This window comes from Myotis davidii, unplaced genomic scaffold (assembly GCF_000327345.1).
Source record: "Myotis davidii unplaced genomic scaffold, ASM32734v1 scaffold394, whole genome shotgun sequence".
NCBI classification, from domain to species: Eukaryota; Metazoa; Chordata; class Mammalia; order Chiroptera; family Vespertilionidae; genus Myotis; species Myotis davidii.
The window spans coordinates 385,237-409,367 of NW_006287548.1; the positions used below are offsets into that span (position 1 = coordinate 385,237).

The 24,131-nt window shown below is 36.3% G+C and overlaps 1 protein-coding gene across 2 annotated transcripts in view; it reads right to left on the reverse strand.

Moving 5' to 3' along the window:
* The window catches only part of RAPH1 (Ras association (RalGDS/AF-6) and pleckstrin homology domains 1), a 42,844-nt gene that overhangs the window by 16,703 nt on the left and 2,010 nt on the right, over positions 1-24,131 (reverse strand). For both annotated transcript variants that reach the window (XM_015561110.1, XM_006759406.2), the window contains exons 2-7: positions 22,598-22,703; positions 21,347-21,852; positions 12,003-12,083; positions 8,993-9,067; positions 1,350-1,427; positions 946-1,105 (exon numbers count right to left, since the gene is read on the reverse strand). In XM_015561110.1, the coding sequence (XP_015416596.1) occupies positions 946-1,105; positions 1,350-1,427; positions 8,993-9,067; positions 12,003-12,083; positions 21,347-21,852; positions 22,598-22,703 (1,006 nt within the window). The remainder of the gene's footprint in view (positions 1-945; positions 1,106-1,349; positions 1,428-8,992; positions 9,068-12,002; positions 12,084-21,346; positions 21,853-22,597; positions 22,704-24,131) is intronic.

The following is a 24,131-nucleotide window of genomic DNA, read 5'->3' on the forward strand; positions in this document are numbered from 1 at the left end:
ATCTTTCTTCTATCATTGACAGTCCCTCTAGGTTGTGGGCTGCTTGCCTGTGTTCCTGAGAAGCATCTACGGTACCAGTCTAGAGAGTGTGTTTTCTTTAGTGAATTACCGGTATGTTTACCGGTAATAAACTTGCACTGTTTTATGTATATGTTTGATTACATACAGCCTTGTGACAGTTTTCCTGCATGTCATAAGCATTTGAATATAAATTAAAATGTTAAAATCAAATCTGATATTGTTTTACCTTTTATTTGGTGTGTGGAAGGTGTGCGGAAGAGGGGGTAGTCTTATACGGCGAGTATATAACAAACTGTATTTTGAGTGGAAATGTTAGGGGGTCGTCTTATACGCCCAGTCGTCTTATACGCCGGCAAATACGGTACATATTTTAAAATAGCAAGTTAACATTGATTACTGATTCAATTAAGTATGCTAAGAGAATTACTGCAAGATTTCTGTAATCATACAACTAATATTACCAAAAAAAAAGTTTTAAAAGTCAAGAATGATATAAAAAATGAGGATGTTTATTATTAGAAGACATCATACCAAACTACAAATCTTAGGAAACTAAGACATAATACACCTAGCTAAAAATAAGATATTTGTGCTTTATTTGTTCCCTGAAAATCAAATGCAGGAATAAAGACTTCAATACAAATGTGAATACATTGGTCTTCAGTAAATGTGTTGATCTATGCAGTTCTTATTTGAAGGGAAATAGTATTTTGTTACCTTAAAAAACACACAAAAAGTTTGTTCTATAAGAAAATCTAAACTCAACTAGATACCTCATATTCATAGAAATCTCAAAATACTTAAAAAAAAAAGATAATGTAAAAAGCCAACTTTATATTATAGGGGGTAAAATATAAATGTCTCCAACACAAAAACTGTTAGAATTAAAAAGAAATTAAAAAGTGAAGCAATGAGATTACTAACCCATCTGTAACTCAGAGATGGTTTCTACCAGTGACCAGTCTAAACTGTAACCACAGTGGGATTTGTCCATCAGGTTATCCAGCACTTGTCTCACCGTCTGTCTCTCATCCACCATCATTGTTTTAGAACTATCATCAGACATGTGGACTCTAATAACCAGCTATAAAAGGCAAAAAGAAAATTAAATGCAAACCAAAAATTAGACATTTTAGAAACTTCTTCCAATAATTGAGTACTGCTCTTAGTAATGCCCTCAGTTAATGCATTTTATCCACAAAAAATACATGTGAAAAATATATTAGGAAGAAATACCCCTCTACCTCTCCTTATCTTAGAGATACATTATATAAACAAGGCAATTTTTTATAAATCTGTAAAACTGATTAAAAAAATCCAAGTATCACCTTTTTCACTTGTGCCTCTTTAATTTTCTCTAGGGCAACTCTGATCTTCTCAGCTTTCAATTTTGCTGCTTGTTCTTCCTGTGAACAAAAGCACTTCAGATAATCTAATGCTAAAAAAATGAGATTTTTAAAAGAAGTCTTTTTATCCTTAAGGATGTTGCTAGCATTGAATTTCAGCAAGAATATAACTTCACACAATTATATAAAGTATATTTTAAAATAACCGAGTTCACAAAGTGAGAGCTCACATATTATAAACTTTTTTAAAGATGCAGATTTGAAGATCTCTTATTAAACTAGATTCCATATTCCAGAAAAAAAGAAACCTATACTGTAGTAGATTAATGAGTTTGATTCTGTCCATCTGAAGATGATTTTGGGGTTCTGGGGTAGGGAAAACATGAATGTATATAGGTTATCTGTGAGATTGCCAATTTGTTGCACCTGCACAATACTTAACTCTGAATTTATTACCCCTCCAAAGCATGGGCAATCCATTTTTTGCATACTAATGTTTTGTTCTCTTACACTGAAAACGTATCATCATAAAAATAGCAAAACAAAACAAAACAAAAAAATCCTAGTATCAATTTATTTGAAACCATATATAAATCCTTAATTAAAAAAATGTGGGTACATTCTCATTAATATACCAATAAAAATAGAAGAGGCTACATTGTAAGTTTTACTCTGCTTTGGAAAAATACACACAATATAATCAATGTCTCATGTCAATAAACTCAAATTTATTTCCATTAATTAATTGATAATTTTTAAGTTAAAAATAATTTTTCAAATATTTAATTTCTACTAACTTCTACTTTATAAAATTTAGATAAGTAGTAATAAAATTAACAAGAACTACAACCATACTTAAACCATTAGTCTATTTTTTTCCTAAAACAACATATAGTGCTCTAATACCAGTACTTACCTGCACTTTCCAGCAATAGGCCATAGTACACTGTAGCATTAATTGCCAGTTGAAAACTCATGTAAGGAAACCTGTACTTATAAAGGATTACTTTCTAATTCTAAACTTTGATTTCTCTGGAAAATAACTAAGAAAAATATAAACTACCAGCTTGTAGATTCCTTTATTGAATATAAAATTTAAAAACACACACACAAAAAACAACAACAAAAGAAAAACCTAATTATATCAGACAAACACTATCTACTGTGGATTCTAATTAAAAACCACAACCCGTGTGTTATTCTTCATTAAAAATCTAAAGCTATCAGGGTAAAAAAACTCCCCGCAAGAGAGATTCACTGCTCTCCTAAATTCTGTTGGCTTTCCTGTTTCTGAACTGCTTTGCTTTCCTCTCCACATTCTAGGCTTTCTCCCCTCATTTTGAGCTTAGTATTTACTCACTACTCTGTGAAATAGAGAAAAACCAGTGGTTGGGAAGACAGTGGGCTTGTTTGTCAGAAATCTGATCCTTGTCAATGAAAGGAGTCAGGGAATTAACATAATAACCACCAAGGTCTGGAAATACTATCTGTAAACCCAATTAGACAGAAAACAAAGAACTTTATTTTAACAATGGAGAGGAGTAAGATAAAACTGAATTCTTAAACTATTATAGATATTTTCATTTGATTAAAAGATTAAATCATCCTATCCACACTTTATGCAAATAAACAACAGAATTATTGTTGATTATATATCTGAACAAGATTTTTTCTTAAGGCCGGTTATAAAATAAAAAAAACTAAATTACTACTATAAATTTAAATCTCAAAGTCTGATGAGGAAAAACTGGTATGCAGAATCAATGCTTTGCATATTTGGAATATAAACATGAACTTCTAAAAGCCCAAATTCTTTTATATTATAATCAATATGCAGAAGTTAAAAAAATTAGATGTCCTCAAAAGTGTAATACATCTTTAGGATAAAACATATTCAAGAGAATGAGAAGACCGCTATATACACTAGGAAAAATATTTGCAAAATATTTATCAGACATATCTGATAAAGAATTATGATCTAAACTATACAAAGAATTCTTAAAACTAACAAGTAAATGAACAACCCAATTTAAAAATGGGCAAAACACCTTAACAATGAGTTACACAGATATAGGAAGATACACATATGGCAAATAAGACTATAAAAAATGCTCAGAATCATATGTCATTAGGGAACTGCAAATTAAAACAATGAGATACCACTGTACACCTATTAGAATGGCCAGAATTCAAAACACTGTAAACACCAAATGCTGGTGAGGTTGTGGAGTAACAGGAACTCTCATTCACTGCTGGTGGGAATGCAAAATGGTACAACCACTTTGGAGGACAGTTGGTGGGTTCTTAGAAAATTAGACATGCTCTTATGATACGACCCAGCAATCATGCTCCTTAACACTTACCCAAATGAGTTGAACACTTACCTCCACCCAAAAACCTACATATAGATGTTTACAGTAGCCTTATTTATAAAATGACAAAACTTGTAAGCAATTAAGATATCTTTCAGTAGGTGAATGGATAAATTATACTGATTCCAGACAATGAAATATTCAGTGCTAAAAAAGAAATGATCTATCAAGCCAGGAAAAGGCATGGAGGAAATGGAAAAGCATATCACTAAGTGAAAGAAATCAATCTGAAAAGGCTATACATTCCAACTATATGACATTCTGAAAAAGGCAAAACTATGAAAAGAGTAAAAAGATTAGTGTTGTTGGGGGTTGGGTAGAGGAAGGGGTGAACAGGTGGAGCACAGAATTTTTGTGGGGGTGAAACTATTCTAATAGTATGATACTCTAATAGTAGATATATGTCATTATACACTTGTCCAAACTCACAGAATGTACACCAGCAAAAGTAAAGCCTAATATAAACTATGGACTCTGAGTGATAATGATGTGTTAATATAGGTCCATCAACTGTAACAAATGTACCATTCTGGTGGGAGATGGTGATAATGGAGACTATGCATGCGTGGCGGTAAGTGGTATATAAGAAATCTCTTTACCTCCCTCTAAATTTTACTATAAAATATAAAGTCTATTCAAAAAAGGAATATAATAATTCAAATATCACATCTGATATTGGTTATAAATTTTATTATGAAAATTTATTTTCACAACTCCCCTTTTAGTATATTATCTAGAACACAATCAGTGCTATTTTTTGAAGAAATGACATAAAAAATATTTCAATTATAAGATTAGCTTAAACTCCCAGATCAGTTTCTGCTCCACAGGCCAACAGGAAAAAAGCTGATACACTGGAAGAAAAATTTAAAGAAACAAAAGACTCCAATAAATTCCATTAAAAAAAAAAAAGGAAAGAAACAAGATACATGCAACCAATGAACATACATTAAACCAATGAGATTTCCTAACCATCAATAAGAAACCATTTTTCGGTAAAACAGCAAGGTAGGCTATTTGAACACCCAAATTTATTTGCTTAACACATTATTCTTTACATAAATTGGTTTGTGTTAAAACTATCAAATTCAAATTTAAAAGCTAGCTTAATTTCAACCTAGGGAAATTTAAGTTCATTCTTCTCCAGTTTATTAACAAGAATGTCCTTGCTAGGAGCTTTTTGAAGAAACAATTAATCAAGATACCTCTAAGTTCTAGAGTTTGGAGCAAAAGTGGAAATAAAATGTTTATATCAAACTGCAAAATTCATAGTATTTTATTCTTCCTCAGAAAGTTTGATTTCACCTACTTTATTTAAGCCATGATCGTATCTTTTAACCACAACAAGAAACTGTTATAAGCTTATAGAGTATTGTGCAATATAGGAAAGATCAATATATCTTTCCTAATGTACTTAAATTATATACTTAGAAGATATTCAATAGTTTATTTATAAAGGTAATGCAAATCTATGTTTACTATCTGCAACTCAAGCTAAAACAAAGAACAGAGCTTTATTCATCTCATGTTCTCTCCTTTCTGTTAAAGCCAACAAACTCCGGGTTTAAGTCTTCTGCCCCTTATCTTTGGCCTATCCCTTTCTTCACCCTGTTTGTCCCATAACTATCCTAAATATATGTAAAAGATACCTCACACATATAATAACTGAACTTTCTTTCCTATCCCTTCTCTTACAAAAGCAAGAGACAACCTATTTTCTACCTGAAAAACCCCTGTGTGGCTATCAATAATCATCAAATGCCAAGCCTCCTCAAATTTACATCAAGGACAAAAACTCAGTGAAGATCTTACGATTAAATGAAAGCCAATGCTGTGGCCACAAAGTGTTAGAGCATTGTCTTCAGTGTAAAAAACAGAATACTTATAGAGTTACAGCTGCTAACAGACGGCTAGGGAATTCCTTCAACTAAGAAATTATTAAGGCTTTGTGGGTTCAGAACAAATCTTATTGAAATTACGGGGCTAAAGAGAAGTTAGCAGTTTCTTTGGGATCTAGTTTATTTCACAGATTATAACAATAAACAAGCTATGTAAATTAAAAGAATTAAAAGAAAACTTGTAGTAGTAAAGAGTTTGATGCCCATGAAGTGGTCTATTCTAGAAAACTGTTTAGGGCCAAAATAGTAACTAGTTTACTTCTCTTAAAGAAATCATGCAACTGTCCTGACCGTGTAAGCTCAGTTGGTTAGAGCGTGTCCCAATACACCGTTTTGTGGGTTTGATACTGATAAAGGTATAAACAGGAATCAACCAATGAGTGCATAACTAAGTGGAACAACAAATCAATGTTTTTCTCTCTCTCTCTCCCCTTCTCTCTAAAATCAATTTAAAAAAATAAAGCAAAGAAAGAAATCATGAAATTGATATGACTCTCACTGAGAAGAGAACTAACATTATCTGGACACCTTGAAACTTGTCACACACTAAATTAAGGCCCCAAAAGACTAATCTTTCTAAGATTATACTGGCAGCTACCAAGTGACTGCTTGCTCTTTACACTACAACGTGACAGTTCCTTTTGTCCTAAGGGTTATAACACAAACTTTGGGATAGCAGTAAATAAACACTGCTTGTCAAAAATAAAAATTTTCACTTGGCCTGGATTGATGAAAACAAAACAACAACAAAAAACCCACCCATTCTTTTTGCTGCCCTGGCCTAAGCACAGTGCTGCTATGTACTGACCACTGGGTGTGACAATGTCCTAGTTTGGAAGGGAGCAGGTCAGAGGTGTGTCAGTAACCTGGACATATGTCCTCTGGGCAGGGAGAACCAGACGACCACACAGGAGCTATCCAAGAGGTATAACCTCATTTCAGCTTCATGACAGCCAGGTGCTCTGGTACAGAGGGCACTGACATTGAGAGGCCCCTGTGGCTCAGATTATCTAGAAGTTCTGCCACTTCATCCTTGACTCCATTCACTACCCCACCCTAAATATTTAGGTTCTATGCTACAGAATCACATTACTGCTGAAATTTCTTACTATATGAAAGCAGGATATTGACTATATACACCAGCAATACCACCACTGGGGTAACCGGAGATGTGATCTGAGGAGGGAATGGCTCTGACGCTGCCGTTGGCATCACCATCACTTGGGCAGAGGGAGATGAGAAGTTACTGACTGCATTTATCCAAAAGCTGCAAAGAACCACTCATTCTATGATAGAAACTGTTTTTGTTCACTGGCATATTGGGTTGTAAATGCTGTGTGGCACATAGTAAATATTTGTTGAGTGAATGAAGTTATTCTCTTCAACAGTTTTAGGGGGGAAAAAATTAAACTCCTTAGCATGCTTGAATAATCTGCTCCCTGGCTATCTCTCCAAATCCAAATAAAGACCCTCATATATATATTTATTTTTTGACTATTGTGGCTCCAGCCCAGTTTTTCATTCAGCTTCTCAAACGTGCCAAGCTCCGTTCTCCCTGGGACTGTCTACATGGACCTCTTCCCTTGACCCTCAAGATGGCTTTTCATCCTTCAAGCTTTAGATTAAATGCCACCAGAAGGGCCTTTTCTGATTTCACCATCTAAAGGCAATGCAGCCTTCCTTCACAGCACTTAAAACATGACTTAGAATTTGTCTACATGCTTGCTTGTTAATGTTTTTTAAATCCACCTTCATAAGAAGACTGTGAGCTCCTGAGGGAGGCGGGGGATATATGGCCATTTTATACAATGTTATAGCTAGCACAGCACATGACTCAACAAATATTTGTTGAGTAAATAAGCCATGGAAATGGTTAGAAGTTGCACTTAATCTGTGAGCAGTGTAAAAAATGGACAAGAGGAGGAACAGGCAAGAATAAAGAGACAAGTGTAGTAGTGGCTCTGGTAAGAGATTAAGAGCTGGTTTTAGGGTGGTGGCAATAGGAATTAAACGGTAGGGTGAACTCAGTAAATCCTCAAGATAGCAAGTCCTTCACTAGAGCCGAGGTCGTAAGTAAAAAGAAGAAAGGCACCAAAATTGGTAGAGGGTTCAAACCTGGGCAACTGGGAGAATGGCAGGATTCTGAATAGAAATTGTGAGGCCCCAGGGCAAGGAAGTTAAAGACCTTCGGTATTGGTACTGGTAATCTTACAGGAAATGCCTGATGGCTATCTGAAAATTGGTTGCTCTCAGAGATATGATCTAGAACAGAGATGCTAGCTGAAGCTATGAGTAAATATTCTAGGTAGACACAGTCAACAGAGAAGTGAGGAAAAGGAAAGAATTTTGCTAAGGTTAGAAAGTACACGTCTATTCTCTGCTTCGACTTCTACATTCCCTGATATTTAAGCTACTTCTAACGCATTCCTAGATCTACTTCAGAGAGAGAAACTCAGGCAAGAGAAAGGATTACTGCTGACTCTTGGATCTTCTCTTTGAGCTGCTTCTCATGGAGATTTTAATTTTAGCTTTACCATCTTTCACAAGTTTATATGGTTAAGAAAAAAATGAAATAAAAAATACCCTCTGATGTAATAAGTAACCAACATTACCTATCATTACTGTGAATATTCTTCAAAAACCAAGTCTGACATTCTTGACTTTACATTATTTAAATAAGATAATAGAATAAAACCATGATTTAAAAAGAGGCAGAAAGCTATTTATAGTCAGCTTCCTTATTCTGTTTCCCTTAATTAATGATGACAATGGCTAAAAGATTTAAAATTGATGTAAAATACCAACCCAGTGAAAACCTAGCTGGATCAATTCAAACTATTCTGAAATTGAAGAACTGAGAAATTAAAACTCAACATTCTCTTCCAATCTGATGAAGCTAATGTAAAGTAAGATTCTGTTTATATAAACAAATGTTTTAATTAAATGAGGTGCTGATAATATAAACAAGAATTAGAAAACAAAGTCGGCTGAAAAAAACCTCACAGCATAGATAAGCATTAGTAAAAGTTAAACATTTTTAGACTTTCAAGTGAATTACAACGTTAAGCTAGAAAAAGTGCAATATACTTGTGAAGACTTTTAGGTATTTACAACAGTAAATTTTCAGTGAAAAACTAGTAAATTACTGCAAACATGTTCTATTCTCAATAGAACATATTAAAGTCAGTAAATAATTACCTTCAGTAAGAAAAAAACAACAACTCCTGTTCAGCACAAAGGTGCTGAAATAAGAAAGCACAATCTGAGAAATCTGAGAGCACAATCAAACCCAGAAATTGTATTCTACCTATAAGGCAATAAATATTTACATACAGGTGGAAAGAAGAGGTTTCACCTTGGTCAGCAAATGAGAAGGTTTTCCTGCAATGTTTCTCAGAAGAAGGGAGGTTTCCCTGTCCAAATAGGAGTGCTTGTACAGAAAGAGAAAAACAAAAAAAGGCGATAGAAGTCAGTGGAGGTTTTATGTGTTTAAAATATAAAGTAGACAAAGAATGATTCTCTATTATTAGCCTCTTATCTTTCCCCTAAACTCACAAAAATGTGTCTAAAAGAAATTTTTTCTAAAAGGGGAGGAAAAAAAGAAAAGGGGGGGTGGGTGGGAGCACAGATACCACCCATGCCAGCAGGCAAGTCCTAGCCAACTCCTGATGATCCTCACTCTGGGAAATGGGGCACACACTGCACAGACCACAGAGCCAGTTTTTTTTCCAGGACAGTGTTTTTGAGTGCTGTGCGTACAGCACAAATAAACAGGTGTCGAAGGTTAATGACAAACATATTCCTTCCTCTTGTAAAGCCCACATTAAATAATATAATCTTATGAAAAGAGAATAAAACTACATCATTTCCAAAACTTCTGCAAGTATTTCTGACAATTCAGTGATAGTCACACCAAGAGGAAAAATGTCCATAAATATTTTGCCTAATAATAATCACCTATTTTCAGTAAAATTTTATTAATTCATTATATTAGGATACTAACAATGTGTTGCACAGTAAAGGACTTGCAAGGCAATTGAATGATGTAAGTAAAATAATAAGAAGTGCTGTTGCCTTAAAATGGTTAAATTAATTCAAGCAATTAAGATATTTTCATTAAAATGGTTGCGAATAACATAGCCCTAACCGCCTTTTTCCCCTTAATGACGTTTTAGTAACTTGTTACAAGTGTAAGCAACTGTATTTAAACTCATGTAGTATAAATTATAGTTGTTTTGATATATATGTAATTCAGACTTCCGTCTCTAAATAATTCCGAATTAGTTTTAATGCTATGTAGTTACTAACAACCATTTAAAACAATACATGGCACAGTTAAGTGGAATTATAGAAAATATTCTAGAATTTATATTTTATAAACCTAACTGTATATCAAGCTATTCTTGAAACAAATTCTTTTCATTTACATAAACAAATACTAGAGCAGCATCTACTCTCATAAAGTTCTTTGTCACAGATAATAAAACACACTACTTCCAGATAACAGAATATATTAACTTAATATTGAGTCATAGCTACACTTGAGTTAGGTTTGCTATATGGTATTTCACTGCCTGTATTTTTTTTAGCTATTTACTTATTTAATAGTTGACAGTATTACAGATGTCTTCCATTTCCCCCACCTCCACCCAGCCCCTGTCCCACTCCAGGTCTTCCCCACACTATTGTCTGTGTCCATGGGCTATGCATACCGGGTATATGTTCATTAGTTAATCTCTTCCTGTTCCCCTAACCCCCTTCTCCTCCGAGATGCCATTCTATTCCATGTATCCATGCCTCTGGACCTATTCTGTTTGTCTGTTTCTTTTGTTCATTAGATTCTACATATAAGTTAAGGTTTAAACTTTAAAAAAATCTTACATTGCCGAAACCGATTTGGCTCAATGGATAGAGCATCGGCCTGCGGACTGAAAGGTCCCAGGTTCGATTCCGGTCAAGGGCATGTACCTGGGTTGCGGGCACATCCCCAGTAGGGGATGTGCAGGAGGCGGCTGGTTGATGTTTCTCTCTCATCGATGTTTCTAACTCTCTATCTCTCTCCCTTCCTCTATGTGGAAAATCAATAAAATATATTATAAAAAAAAAAAAAAAACTTTACAAAAAAAAAAAATCTTACACGATGTACTCAATCAGTCCTTAAATTCAAATTATTTCAAGACTTCAAATCACTAAAAAATAACTCATCTTATTCTGATCAGTAAGAATATCTAACTATTTAAAGGCTCCAAGAGTTATCCATTTAAAAAATTTTCAAGGTTTAAATATCTTAAAATAAAAGGGGTATAGTCATTATAGCTGGTTACTCCAAAATATGTTACATCTAAAAATGAGACCACAGCACTAGATGGACATGATCATAGACAGCTATTCACTGCTTAATCACTAGCAGGGAGGGAGGCCAGATCTCCATGCCCCTCCCCCCACCCCCAAAATCTAGAAATCAGAAGCAGCAAATTTCTCCCTTCAATAAATGCCTTACTTATCTACCTTCTCCTACTGGTGCCAGTCCCTACATCACTCTAGCATTCCTCAGAAAGGAGGTGCGGGGTGGCAGGGGAACTGGTTACTGGAGAAAGATGCAAGATGGATGAGAAGAGTGGTGTGCAATTGGAGGAGTGAGAAAAGTAAAAGACACCGCTTTGGGCATGTCATTAAATCAGCCTTTAGTCTTGGTACATGTTACTGGTAACAAAAATGTACAGAGCTTCATTTAAATGGGGCCTTTTTGTATTTTCCTTCATTTATCACTAACAACACAAAGTCAGTGGCTTAGTCTTATCTTAATCCATTTCACTGATTTATTATTAGCCCATTTTCTTACTCTCTTCCATCTTCCCCTCTTTCATTTATTCAATTATTTTTAGGTTTCAACTTTGAGCCTGCAACCATGCCAGGCACTGAAGATGCAAAGGTGACCAAGACAGGCATTTCTTACTCTCACAGTTTAGAGTCAAATAGGGAGAGAACTGACAGTTACAACAGGGGTTGTGAGGGGTATGGGAGCCAAGTATTAGGTGGACTACCTAACCCAATATTAGGAGTTCAGCAAAGTATTTCTTAAAAAGCTTAGAGTCCTGGAGGATAAGAGCCAGCTGGGGGTTCCAACACAAAATTTCTCTGTTAGACATGCTACAACCTATATAACCTCACCACAAGTATTAATATTCAATGGTGCCATATCGTAGAGTTGCTCATTTGCTTTTGCTCATTTATTTTTAACCTTGGTTTAATTTTTAATTGAAAAATTGAGGTATATGATACGGTTTCATCATCAAAAGTTCTGAAGAATGCATTCCTCTTCATTGATATTTAACCAGTTCCATGGACATGTTTATAGAACTTACAGGTGTCAGCTCAGCCTGTTCTTCTGTGAAGTCAATATGACGCTTGGCCGGCTTGCTGGGACATCTCAGAGAAATAGCATGCTGTGAAAATGCAGGAAGGAAGAAAATGATAGGTAAAGGAGGTGGAAAAGGGCAGTTCTCATTATCATGCAGGAAGAGAAAAGATCACTGAAATAAAATGCCAATGAAAAGTTGCATGCATCTTTCATTATATCATGCAAAAATAAAAAAAGGTAAGAACCAGATGATCCTAACCTTTGATAATTTAAGGATAACCTCACTCTACTTCTGGAAAGTAGAGCTCTAAGGGAGAATTATGGAGAAACACTGTGTCCATTACCAATTCATGCTCTGACCTCAATTGGGCCTTGACTGCTGTTTGTCAGCATTCTGTCTTTCCTCCTCACTCAAAGCTTGTTCTAAATAGTTACAAAGTTCTTCAAGCTTCTAATTTTACCCTTTCACCTCCTTCACATGACCTCAATTCCCTCCATAACTAAGCAAATCACATCCATCTACCACATCCATCTCTCTTCACCACTACAATGCATCCTATAGCTACACCCATATTCTCATTCTCTCCACTTCTATATGAATATGCTTTCCCCTCTCCAAAGCTAAGCATGTTCTAGATCCCACTCATGCCCCCCCTCTCTAACAGCTCAGCCTCTAATACTCAACTAGTCCAGCTTATTGGTGGCAGGAAGGACAAAAAATAATCAAGTCTTCTGGATTCCCTCCTCCTCTTCAACTCTATTTTCCTTTTCACTGCCAAATTTCCTGAACTCAGCTACAGTGTATCTCCTCCACTTATCCTTCAATCCCCTACCATCTAGCATACATCTTTCTTTTCCAAAGTCTTTATCCCGTGTGTTGTAATGCAGTCTATAATTCATTTTCAAAGTCATCAATGACCTTTTAACCAAGGTGGAATACTGTCTTTCCTATCACAGTATTCACCACGTTGACTGAAATTGCTTGTTTGGTTGTCTGTATTGACACCCATCTCCTCACATAATACATTATAATCCTAAAAAGACATTGTGTATTAAGTTCACAGTTTTTTGTTTTGTTTGTTTTTCTTCCAGTTTTTAAAAGGAAGATTTATTTAACAAATTTCACTTAGTACAATATGTCTAATGGAAACCACAATACAAGGAAAGATTTAAATCAAAGCTTCAGAATTTTATACAAATGACATGACCCAACTCCTAAAGTATCAATTGGTATTACATCTCAAAACTGTCCCAGCTATGAGTTTCCCGAGTTCTTTGTACTAATCCTTGCACATTTTTGTAAGTTTGACATTATTTCAAAATAAAAAGTTTAAAAAAATCTATACTCTCACACAAGCTCACGCCATATTTCTAAATGGTTATTGGTTAATTTAGTTTAAAATCTAAATCTAAAGTATTCAAAAAGAGATGATTGCCTATGCACCATGTTAAACAATATGATGGCACATTATAGTCATTGAAATTCAACAAGTCCTTATCAAAAGTGAATATATGTATGCAAAGTGACAAAAAAAGAATAGAAAACAGGACATGCAAACAAAGATTACATGTTGTTACAGTAACAAAGCTGAAAAGGGATTATGTAATGACATAAACTATTGCATGTTAATTAGGGTCCATTTCCACAAAATATTTACTTTCCTACAAAAAATTATCTCCCCCAATCCAATTTTTACTTACTCTTCATCATTACTTTAAATCTAAAAGCTGGGCTCAAAACCCATAATAAAAAATGAAATTTGAGGATTGATTCCTCACATAAATTTTGCTCTCAACATTCCCAATCTCGTAACTTCCATTTGTTATAAAGCTATCAAATTCTTCATCAATCTCTTAAAAATTCTCCACAAAGATCTGCAAAGTAAGTTATGGATCACTACTTTTTTGAACTGATCTATAACATGTTAGAATGTAGTAGCATTTATGAGCCAGAATCTTGGGCAGGGAGTTTGTATTAGTATATAGAAAAGCATTGATCTCAACATAGAAGCCAAAACATAAATAAAGACATGGCCTTGTACCAAAGTCATACATACAGTCCTTGGGTTATGTTGGACTCGACTTACGTCATTTCGTGGTTACGTCACCATCCCCCATTTATTTATATAAAAAGAAAAGTTCCATCATTTCAACATATGTATGTATATATGTGCTTTATGTTTTTTATTATTTATTTACCACAAGTAAAGGTCAGGAATTGTTATCTTTCTTTTAAATTTCTTCTACTATTTCACTTCATTACTGCTGTGTATGTGTTCCCTGTGAGTGACGTAGGTGCTTATGTAGGTGGGTTTCGACTTATGGCGAAAATCGTGTTATGTAGCGCCTGTAGGATAACCGGAGGACCTACTGTAGTTACAAAACAAGACACTTCCTTTTGATAGCTAACACCTTAGATTATAACTGGAAGAAAGAATAGAGGTTTGTGACCACACAGTAGTGTTTCAATAGAGCATATTTACATTCCTTTTATTGACATATGTATGTGCTTTTCACAAATTTTTTTTAAAGCATTGCACAATGGTTAAGAATGTGGACCCTGGGGCTGGAGGCTTGAGTTCTAGCCCCAGGTCAGCTATTTACTGGCAATGTCACTCTTATTACTTAACCTGTTTGCTCATGTGTAAAATGGGGGTATAATAGCACTTATCTCCAAAGGTTGCTAGAAATAGAATTCTATTAGAATTAAAATTCAGCCCTCATCTGAATTTTATTTAAACCTCAATTCATTTAGATAACTTATAGTTGTTAAATTTTAACTGTATTCAGGAATATACTAACCACCACCACAAGATGGGGATGTTACTGCAAAAATCTTATCGCCTTTTTTCTCCCGCCCATGCAAGTCCTGTCTGTAAGGCCTGGAGCTGAGAGCCCTGGCCAGTCAGTCTAGCCTTGTCTTGATTCTCCTTCAACTCTGTAATGAAGCAGCAAAGCATTGCAGTATGAGCTCTACAACCAGAATGTCTGGGTTCATATCCTTGGGAAAGATATTCAGTCACTCTCTGCCTTAGTCCCATCCATTGTAAAACAGAGGCAGTGGTACCCATTCCACAAGGCACCAGGCAGATTCAGTGTTAAGATAAGGCACAATGCTCACTACAGAGAATAAGCACTCAATATAGTAGCTGCTACTGTTTCTTTCCCCCCACTCCTCTATTTATTCCTCTTCTTTTCCTGGCCATTAATTAACCAGTAAATATTTGAATGCTTTTTAAAACTATTTCTTTTGTATTTTATAGTTGCTCTTAATTTAAAAAACAGATGGATCTATTTCTATTCTTGTTCAAAAAGGGTCCTTTACCAGCCCTCCACAACACAACTTAAAAAAACAAAGCGACCTAAAACCAAATAAAGATACCATTTTACCTCCTCAAAGGAGGAAAATTGCACAGATTTCTAAGTAATACACACACAAAGAATCAGAGCATTTATGCCAGAGTTGATTGGGATAATTCATGTGTTTGAAAAATGTTTGTGAGTGAGACCTAGACAATTCCCCTGGCTTTTGCCAAATCTAAGCTCTTCTTCCACTTGATACCTATTCTTTCCTATTAACCTCACTAGGCTAGGTCAGCAAAATCTGAAATTAAACACCATGCTGGTACATGTGAATGAATTTCTGTGAGACGTAGAAACATAGCCATCAGGCTTTTAAGAGAAATGTAGCGGCAACAATTGAGAAATCAATTAACCACCCCAATCTTTTAGTGATGCAGGCCTCAAAATTTCAGAAAGCCTTGTGCTTCCCTCCTACCCAGTTAATACTCCAGACCAAAAGGTTGTTTGCTAAGAATATAATTCAATGGACTTCAATGCCTTTAGGTTTCCCCCCTGATGCTACAATAAATACAATTGTTGTTTTCTTTCTAATACCTCAAAATTTCTGCACACATTAATTCTTGAAATAGTTCTGACAAGTAAAAGAAGTGGAGGAATTGCACTGAAGCTATGATATACTATGCTGAATATTATACTAGTTATAACAGTGTATCCATGAAAGATTTCATTTAATAATAATGCCTATACATTTGAGGAAAACGCGGATCTCCTACCCTTTGAGCTAGCATGGAAGGACCTGGAGAGTATCATGCTAAGTGAAATAAGTCAGTCAGAGAAAGACAAATAATACATGATCTCACTCATATGTGGAATCTAATTAATAAAATAAATTGGCAAACAAAATAGATCCCGAGACATTGAAGCATGCAACAGACTGACATATTTCAGAGGGGTGGGTGTGGGAAAAGATTAACCAAAGAATTTATATGCATACACTGATTGAAATTATTCTAGAATTCATTTTTACATTTACCCATGAAAAATATTTTTATGCTAAAACATTCTTTAACATTCTGGAAATAATCATTTTTAATAATCAGCTTCACTTTATTTTTAAGATATTGATAAAAATTGAAAGGCAAAAGTTTAGTTTTGCAATTCAAATACAGATTTCTCAGTTAATTAATCTCTTATTTAGAATAATGCCCCTACCAAAGGGATATTGGGAGGCTTAAATGAGATAACATATCTGAAGTGCCTGGAAGCACAGTATTTCAACTAAAGTAAAGAGAAAAAAGACAAAATTTTGCAAGCTAGAAAGCATATGGCAGAGTGATAACAACTCAGCAGGCCTAAGGAAAGCTGGATGCTAAGCCAGTGCTGGAGAAAAGCAGAGGAGCACCCCAATTTACATTATGTAATCTTAAAATTCTCCAGAAGCAGAGAAGTGAAGGTGAAACTAAAGGCAGGAGGACTGATTAAAAGCATTTAAGAATGCAGTTAATTCTCAGATTCCCTCCTTTATTCACCAACCAGCAGCAATCTCTGGTTCAGATTGATATTCACTGCTGATCTCACTCATATGTGGAACCTAATGAACAGAGCTTGGCACCAGGCTTACTTAGTTCTATGGGAAGACAAAGACAGTGTGCATTAGCATGAGACGTACCTATCTTCAGAAGATATCTATACAGCCCACCAGGGGTCTTTTTTGGACCAACCATTGTTAAGAGAAAGAGATCATGTGGGGTAAGTACAGAAATTACCTGGCTAGAAAAACTTCCTGCTCCACAGGAACCAGTAGTACATTATCTATATACTAGAGGTCTGATGCACAAAATACGTGCACAGATAGGGTCTCTAGGCCTGGCCGGTAATCAGGGCTGATCAGGGCCTTCTGGCTGCTGGCTGGGCCTCCCTTCCCAGGCTGCCAGCTGCTGGCTAAGGCCTCCTTTGTTCTGCGCCACCCCCTGGTGGTCAGCGCACATCACAGTGAGTGATTGAACTCCCAATCTCTTGATCAAACTTCCGAGGTTTTATCTATACATATAAAACCCTAATATGCAAATGGACTGAACGACGGAACGACTGAACAACCGGCAGCTATGACGTGCGCTGACCGCCAGGGGTCATATGCGGAACATGCAGAAGGCCGCAGAGTGCAGAACATGGCAGGCATCAACTGTATCAGGATGGTGGAGCAGGTGAGCGGGGGCGCCAGACCAAGGCAGGGCTCACCTCTGGTGGTTACTGGAAATTCTTTGCTTCCACAAGCCGCGGTCCTGTCTGGTGCTCGCACCTGCTGATGGCACCAGAGCCACTGCTCGCACCCGCTGCTGGCACCCAGTGCTGATCCCGATTGCTCAGCGCCGTCAGTGGGTGCAAGTGGCGGCGGCTGGCCCTGATCGCCCCTGAGGGCTTCTCCACCTCCATCTGCTCCTGAGGGGTGATTGGGGCACCTGCTGATGCCTGCCCCAGTCGCTCAGTGGGTGCCAGCAGCAGCAGCAGAAGCAGGGCTACCAACAGACAGGGGACCAAAGCCGTGGTGGGAGGGGCTGGGCAGGAGCATGGAGCATGGGCGGTTAGCACCAATGCTGGCGCCGGCCCCAATCACTCGGCGCTGTCAGTGGGTGCAAGCGGGGCTGGTGCCATCATTGCATGGGAGCAGCGGCGGTGGGAGCGGGGCTGCTGGCAGGGAGGGGACTGGGGGCTGAGGCCGGAGGGGCTAGGCGGGGGCGCCGAGGATGGGCTGAGACCCACCCCTGTGCCCACCACAGCCTCACAGCCCACAGTTCCTTTCAAGGTGCACACATTTGTGCACTGGACCCCTAGTCACAAATAATGAGTGTATGTGCCATGGCCCCTCAAAAAATGTGTTCATGCTAACTTACAAGAGCTGCACACCAGGAAGCCAAGGTCTATGACTTTTCATCGGCTTCTAAAGTTCACTCACCATCTTCCTGATTCATATGCACTCACCAATCAGGGGTCAATTTACAACAAACAATAGTGCTTGAAAACATTCTATATTTATTAAGTTTCTAGTAAATGAATTCAAGGGAAGGAAAACCCAAGATCATCTTCCATGAATAAAAGGGCTCAGATCTGCTATTAACTCTGAACTTAAAGCAGTGATTCTCAAATGAGGGCAATTTTGCCTTACAGGGAACATGTAGTAATGTTTGAAGACATATTGAGTTGTCATAACTGGAGGGTGTTGACCTAGTGGGTACATGGCAGGGATGCTGCTCAACATCCTACAATGCATAGGAGAGCTCCTCACAATGAAGAATTTTCTAGACCTAAATGTCAATAAACTTATGGTTAAGAAACCCTGACCTAGGATTACATGGAAGATCACGTACTGAACACTGAGGACCATCCCACTTCTTAAGACTTCTTTTCCCAATGGGTTGCTAAAGCACTGGGACCCGCATATGCCCTCCAGGCAAGGCTGGAAGAATCTACTTTGGAGAAAGACCTCAGAATGATCCTAGCGTAAAGATTCCAAAAGATATAAACAATTTAAGATGAAATTAGTAGAATACTAATTCTGTTTGAAATAAGTATGAAATTTAATCAACTGGGAGAAAGGTTGGAGTTGGAGGGCAGAAAGTGGTGTGTATGTATACACAGCAGTGTTTTTTACAACTCTTATAGAACCATTTGACTCTTTGAGCTCCACACTTACCAACTAATGTTTTTTTAAAAATTGTGTATGAGTGTGGGAATAAGGATTTGGGACCTAGTAATAGACTCCCTTAGTTTTCTTGACTTGAATCAGAACAAACTACATCCAGAAAAAGTATACTTTTTACAGTTCTGTGCAATTCCAAAAGAAGCAAATTACTTTTCTACTCATCTGGGCAAGGCAAAAAGAACAGGCTGAACAGAGAAGACCTTAACTCCCTTTCTTGTATGCTTCTTCATTTACTCACCAAACCTTGTATTAAAGCCGTACGTTAAACATAAAACCACTGAACGTTGGTTTCCTCGCTCATGGATACCACTGGATACCATGTGAAGTGTTTGCTGGGAGAGGACTTTTCACTTCATTTGCTCTTTTATTGTTTGAACTTTTATAATGAGGGTATGTTATAGATGGACACATGGACATACACACACACACACCCTGAATGATTAACCTGTTTCCATGCATCTTGACTCAATTAAAAATAATCTGATTGGAAAGAAGGAATATCAATATATAAAACCAAGAAAGCACATCCCCAGTAAAATATTGGTCATTTCCCAATAGGTAAATCTAAAATACATAAATGACACATATTAATAAATAACTGGTGCTAAATGTAATCCCCAGGTATCATAAGGTAGAAACCAGTTTTAAAGTTCTCTACAGAATATCTATCACTTTAAGTTTCATTTTAAATAAATGTTTATTCTTTAAACTGATATATTTCCTTAGAAGCAATAAAACTCATTTATCTCCAAACCACCATGATGAAGTGACATATTTCCTTAGAAACAATAAAACTCGTTTATCTCCAAACCTCCTTTGTGCTCCACATTACCAAGAACAAAGCTAGATAAATGGAGTTGCCGAGTGATGAAAAGTAATCTAGTAAATTAAATCAATGGGGGGGGGGGAAATCAATACTGTCAATAGGTATAAATTTTACATTTCTGTGCAATTCCTTAAACAATGTTTTATAAGGTTTACTTTTGATTATTTATGAATAGGTTATTTTACCTTTTTTAGAGGACACTGTAAATACAAAGTGAATGGAAGGCTGGTTTTATTTTTGCTACCCTATAACAAAATTGCCTTCTTCACAAAAAACAAAACAAAACCCCACAAGAATTGACCTTCAGTAAAACTAAACTCAGTTTTTCCCAAACTTATTTTTATCACAAATCTATTCTCTATCCTCATCCTTCATCAAGAAAAACTTCATCTTTAAAAATCTGTTCATGTATATTATATCCTTTTGACTCTGAACCACTGTACAAAAAGACAGACCATGTACCCTTAGCTCTCTCTTACTTTTGAGAAATTGATGTTCACAGATGTTGGATAAACTCACTTAGGTTCTATGGATAGTGAGTGGCAAACACTTGGAACTGAGTTTTCTGATTCCAAGCCCAGTGGCTCTTTGCACTATACCACACCGACTCTTTCATAATAAAGTTCAGCGAGCCCTAAAAACTAGAATCTTGGAGGACTACAATGGGAATATGAGTCTTAAGAAATTTCTTAAGTTGTTAATTTATAATAAATACATATTAAGCAATTATTATCAGCTTACAAGCCATACTAACTTTGCAAATGTCAAAAAAAACCCCACATTTTGAGATTTTGTGGGGGTTTTTCCTTTAAAATATATTTTTATTGATTTCAGAGAGGAAGGGGGAAAGAGAGAGAGATAGAAACATCAATGATAAGAGAGAATCATCAGCTGCCTCCTGCATGCCCCACACTGGGGATTGAGCCCACACCCCGAGCATGTACCCTGATCTGGAATCAAACCATGACCTCCTGGTTCATAGCTCAACCACTGAACCATGCTGGCCGGGTATATTTCAAGTTTTTTTTTTTTTTTTAATATTTTATTGATTTTTACAGGAGGAAGGGAGAGGGATAGAGAGTTAGAAACATTGATGAGAGAGAAACATCGATCAGCTGCCTCCAGCACACCCCCTACTGGGGATGTGCCCGCAACCAAGGTACATGCCCTTGACTGGAATCGAACCTGGGACCCTTGAGTCCGCAGGCTGATGCTCTATCCACTGAGCCAAACCGGTCAGGGCCAAGTTTTTTTTTTATTAATGTGAAACAGGTAACATCAATTCAAACACTTCAAAATAGTCACAAGAATAAAAATGAAACTAAATACTATCCTCTTATTCTTCTTTGTGACATTGCCATAGTTGGTAATATACTTTTTGCAATGATTTTAAAACTTAGCTCAGAGGTATCCTTGATAAATTTTAAATGTAGAGAAAATAAGTTATTTAAAACTATATTTAAAAACTAGTTTTCTATTTTAGTACTAAAATAGCAAAAAAAAAATTTCATCTACCTACCTCAGTAATTGGCTGCCCCTGATGTGTCAATTCCAGTTCTTGAGGGCGCGTTACTTTATCAATATCCAAAGACTCCATGCTGGAAGCTGCAGAAGTGATGCTGGAGCGAGAGGAGTTACTCACAGAGCGCACTTCAGCATCACTGACCGTGCCCGCTGATGCCGTTCTTCTGTGCTGATTAGTTACTAAGGGCTGAGCATCCTCTAGTACGGATTGCTGAGCAGCCTCATCCATGCTCAAAGAGGCCTGGTCTAGCTGTGCAGTAATATCCTCCAGGGAGTAGTTGGCATGTGATGGTTTAGTAATCCTATTAGATGAAGAAGACAATCCTTTCAAGGTGCCATGTTTTGTTGTATGTCGGCTAGGAGGTAATTTCTGAGAGGCTTTTGTTTCTGCGATTTGACGCTTACTATTTCCTGCACCGATACTGCTGAGCTCCCGCTCTATTGAGCAAAGATCGGCCATCAGGGCGTCCAGATCCACAGTTTCTCCCTGACTCAGAGCTTCTGCAATGAACAATATATATGATGTTTCCAGAACAACTGAATCAGAATGTATACATTCTATTACAAATCAGTTAATGAATGCAGGGAAAGAAGCAAAAAAATTCATCCTATTGGTCCTAAAGCCGCTCAAATATAGTATTCCTAACAGGTTTTTAAGAGAAATTTTTAGAAGTAAACAGTCCATCTTTTAAGATTTTTAGCCATCAGAGAACACAATTATAAGTTGAAAGTAAAAATAATGCAAAAATCGTACACCGTCCCTAGTTTTAACCTCATCCATAATGCAACTTTTTATCAGAGGATCTAAGTTGTCAAAATTATCAGTGCCCTGGTAGAGAAGTTACCTAAAAAGTTGAGGGCATAAAGAGAAATGTAAGGCCTAAAAAATTACAGATTGAAATGTCAATTTCAAACACTATAAAGTTGACTCGGTAGAGGGCATTAAATAAAGGCCAGAGGGCTGATTTTAAAATTACTAACAACTAACTTCACGAGACTTTAGGTTCCACCTGAGTATATACTTTGCAATTATTAATAACTCAACTAGAAAACTATTTTAGTTATGTTCCAGTTTGTTTTTTTCTGTGATCGTTTGAAATAGTAATAAACAAATCAAGAAATATAAGAACTCAGTCAAGTTATGCATATCATTTCTATGTTGAGCTAGTTGGTATTGTAGCTGCACTGCTCTTACGTTATATAATTTAGTACACTATTTTACATTTTATTTCCAATTATATCTTACCATTCAAGTTGTATATGGAGAAGCGGTAAGAAAAATTGGCCATGTTTGTTTCTTGGCGAAGAGGAGATCTTTTTACTGGTTCCATGGGCTTGTCAGAATCCAAACTCTTCAAAAAGAAAAAAGAAAGTTTGATAAGTCATATTATATCCACACTTCAATTATATAAAAAGCTACAGTTTGCCCTGGCCTGTTCGGCTCAGTGGATAGAGCATCAGCCTGTGGACCAAAGGGTCCTGGGTTTGATTCCAGGAAAGGGAACATATCTTGGTTGCAGGCTATTCCCAGGTCCAGGCCCTGGTGGGGCTCATGCAGGAGGCGACCAATCGATGTGTTTCTGTCACATTGATGTTTCTCTCTTTCTTTCCCTCTCTCTCCACTCTCCCTAAAAATCAATGGAAAAATATCCTCGGGAGATGATTAACCACCACCACCACAACAAAAAATACAGTTTGTTTTATGATTAAGTGAATTGTTATAGAATAGGTAATAAAACCAAAGTTTTTGTTTTCATATTATTTTGGTTATACTTTTTTAAATTTTTAGATAATAATCTTACTGAAGGCACTTGAGAATGTCATACATCTTTTTCCAAATACATCAAGTATAGAGACTGAGTTCATATTATATAAATTCACTATGAAACTAGTTATATGAATATGGGCATGGTAAGATAAATAGGAAGAAATGATGCAGATAATTCTGTTATCTCTTTCTTCAAAGTAATTTGTTTTAGGTCCAGCATAGCGTCCTTCCTGGCATAAGGGACCCTGAAGATATGGTACATTTCTAGACTAAAAATTAATGTCACTCAAGATCTTAACAGAGTAGCTACAACTTTAAACAATAATTAAATATCCTTGTTCTTTTCAAATTCTATGAGGGCACACTGTAACCCAGCTACACTGCTTGTGCAAAGTCTAGAATTATACTATACTTCATGTTTGGGTATCTTGTAAGTTATCTCACCACCTTTTAAAATGATACTTTTTCTAACCTTTCTATAATAAGGAAAATAAGATGTTTACAACAGAGAAATTCAGGGTAGGTAGATATACAGCATTTATTTAAATAAATTTACAAATATTGGGATTAGTCTTTTAAAACTTTAGTCTCTACCTAGAATTATCAAATAGATTTCAAATAAAGGAGAATGCTGGAGAGTAAAATCGTGGAATTAAAGTAGAATGCTATCTACTTTATTCATTTATCTCAAGATAAAAAAAAATCCATTCAGAAAGTGTCCATACTGGTTTTAAAACTATCATATGAAGGACATTAATGACCATTCAGTGCCTTATTTCAAAATTGCACAAAACAGCCAGGAAATTGTCCTTTAATCTCAAACGTACGTCTTCTGCTGCAATTTAATCCCTAAGCCTCCTTCTCTCGGTGGAAAATGAAGACTAACAGGTAGGTAATGTTTACTGTAAAATAACTTGAATATAATTGAGGACATATTAAAAATCAATCTATTTACCAGTTTAAATAAACAGACATTTGTTATAATTGTCTGCTGTGTCCATGCTGCTGGGAC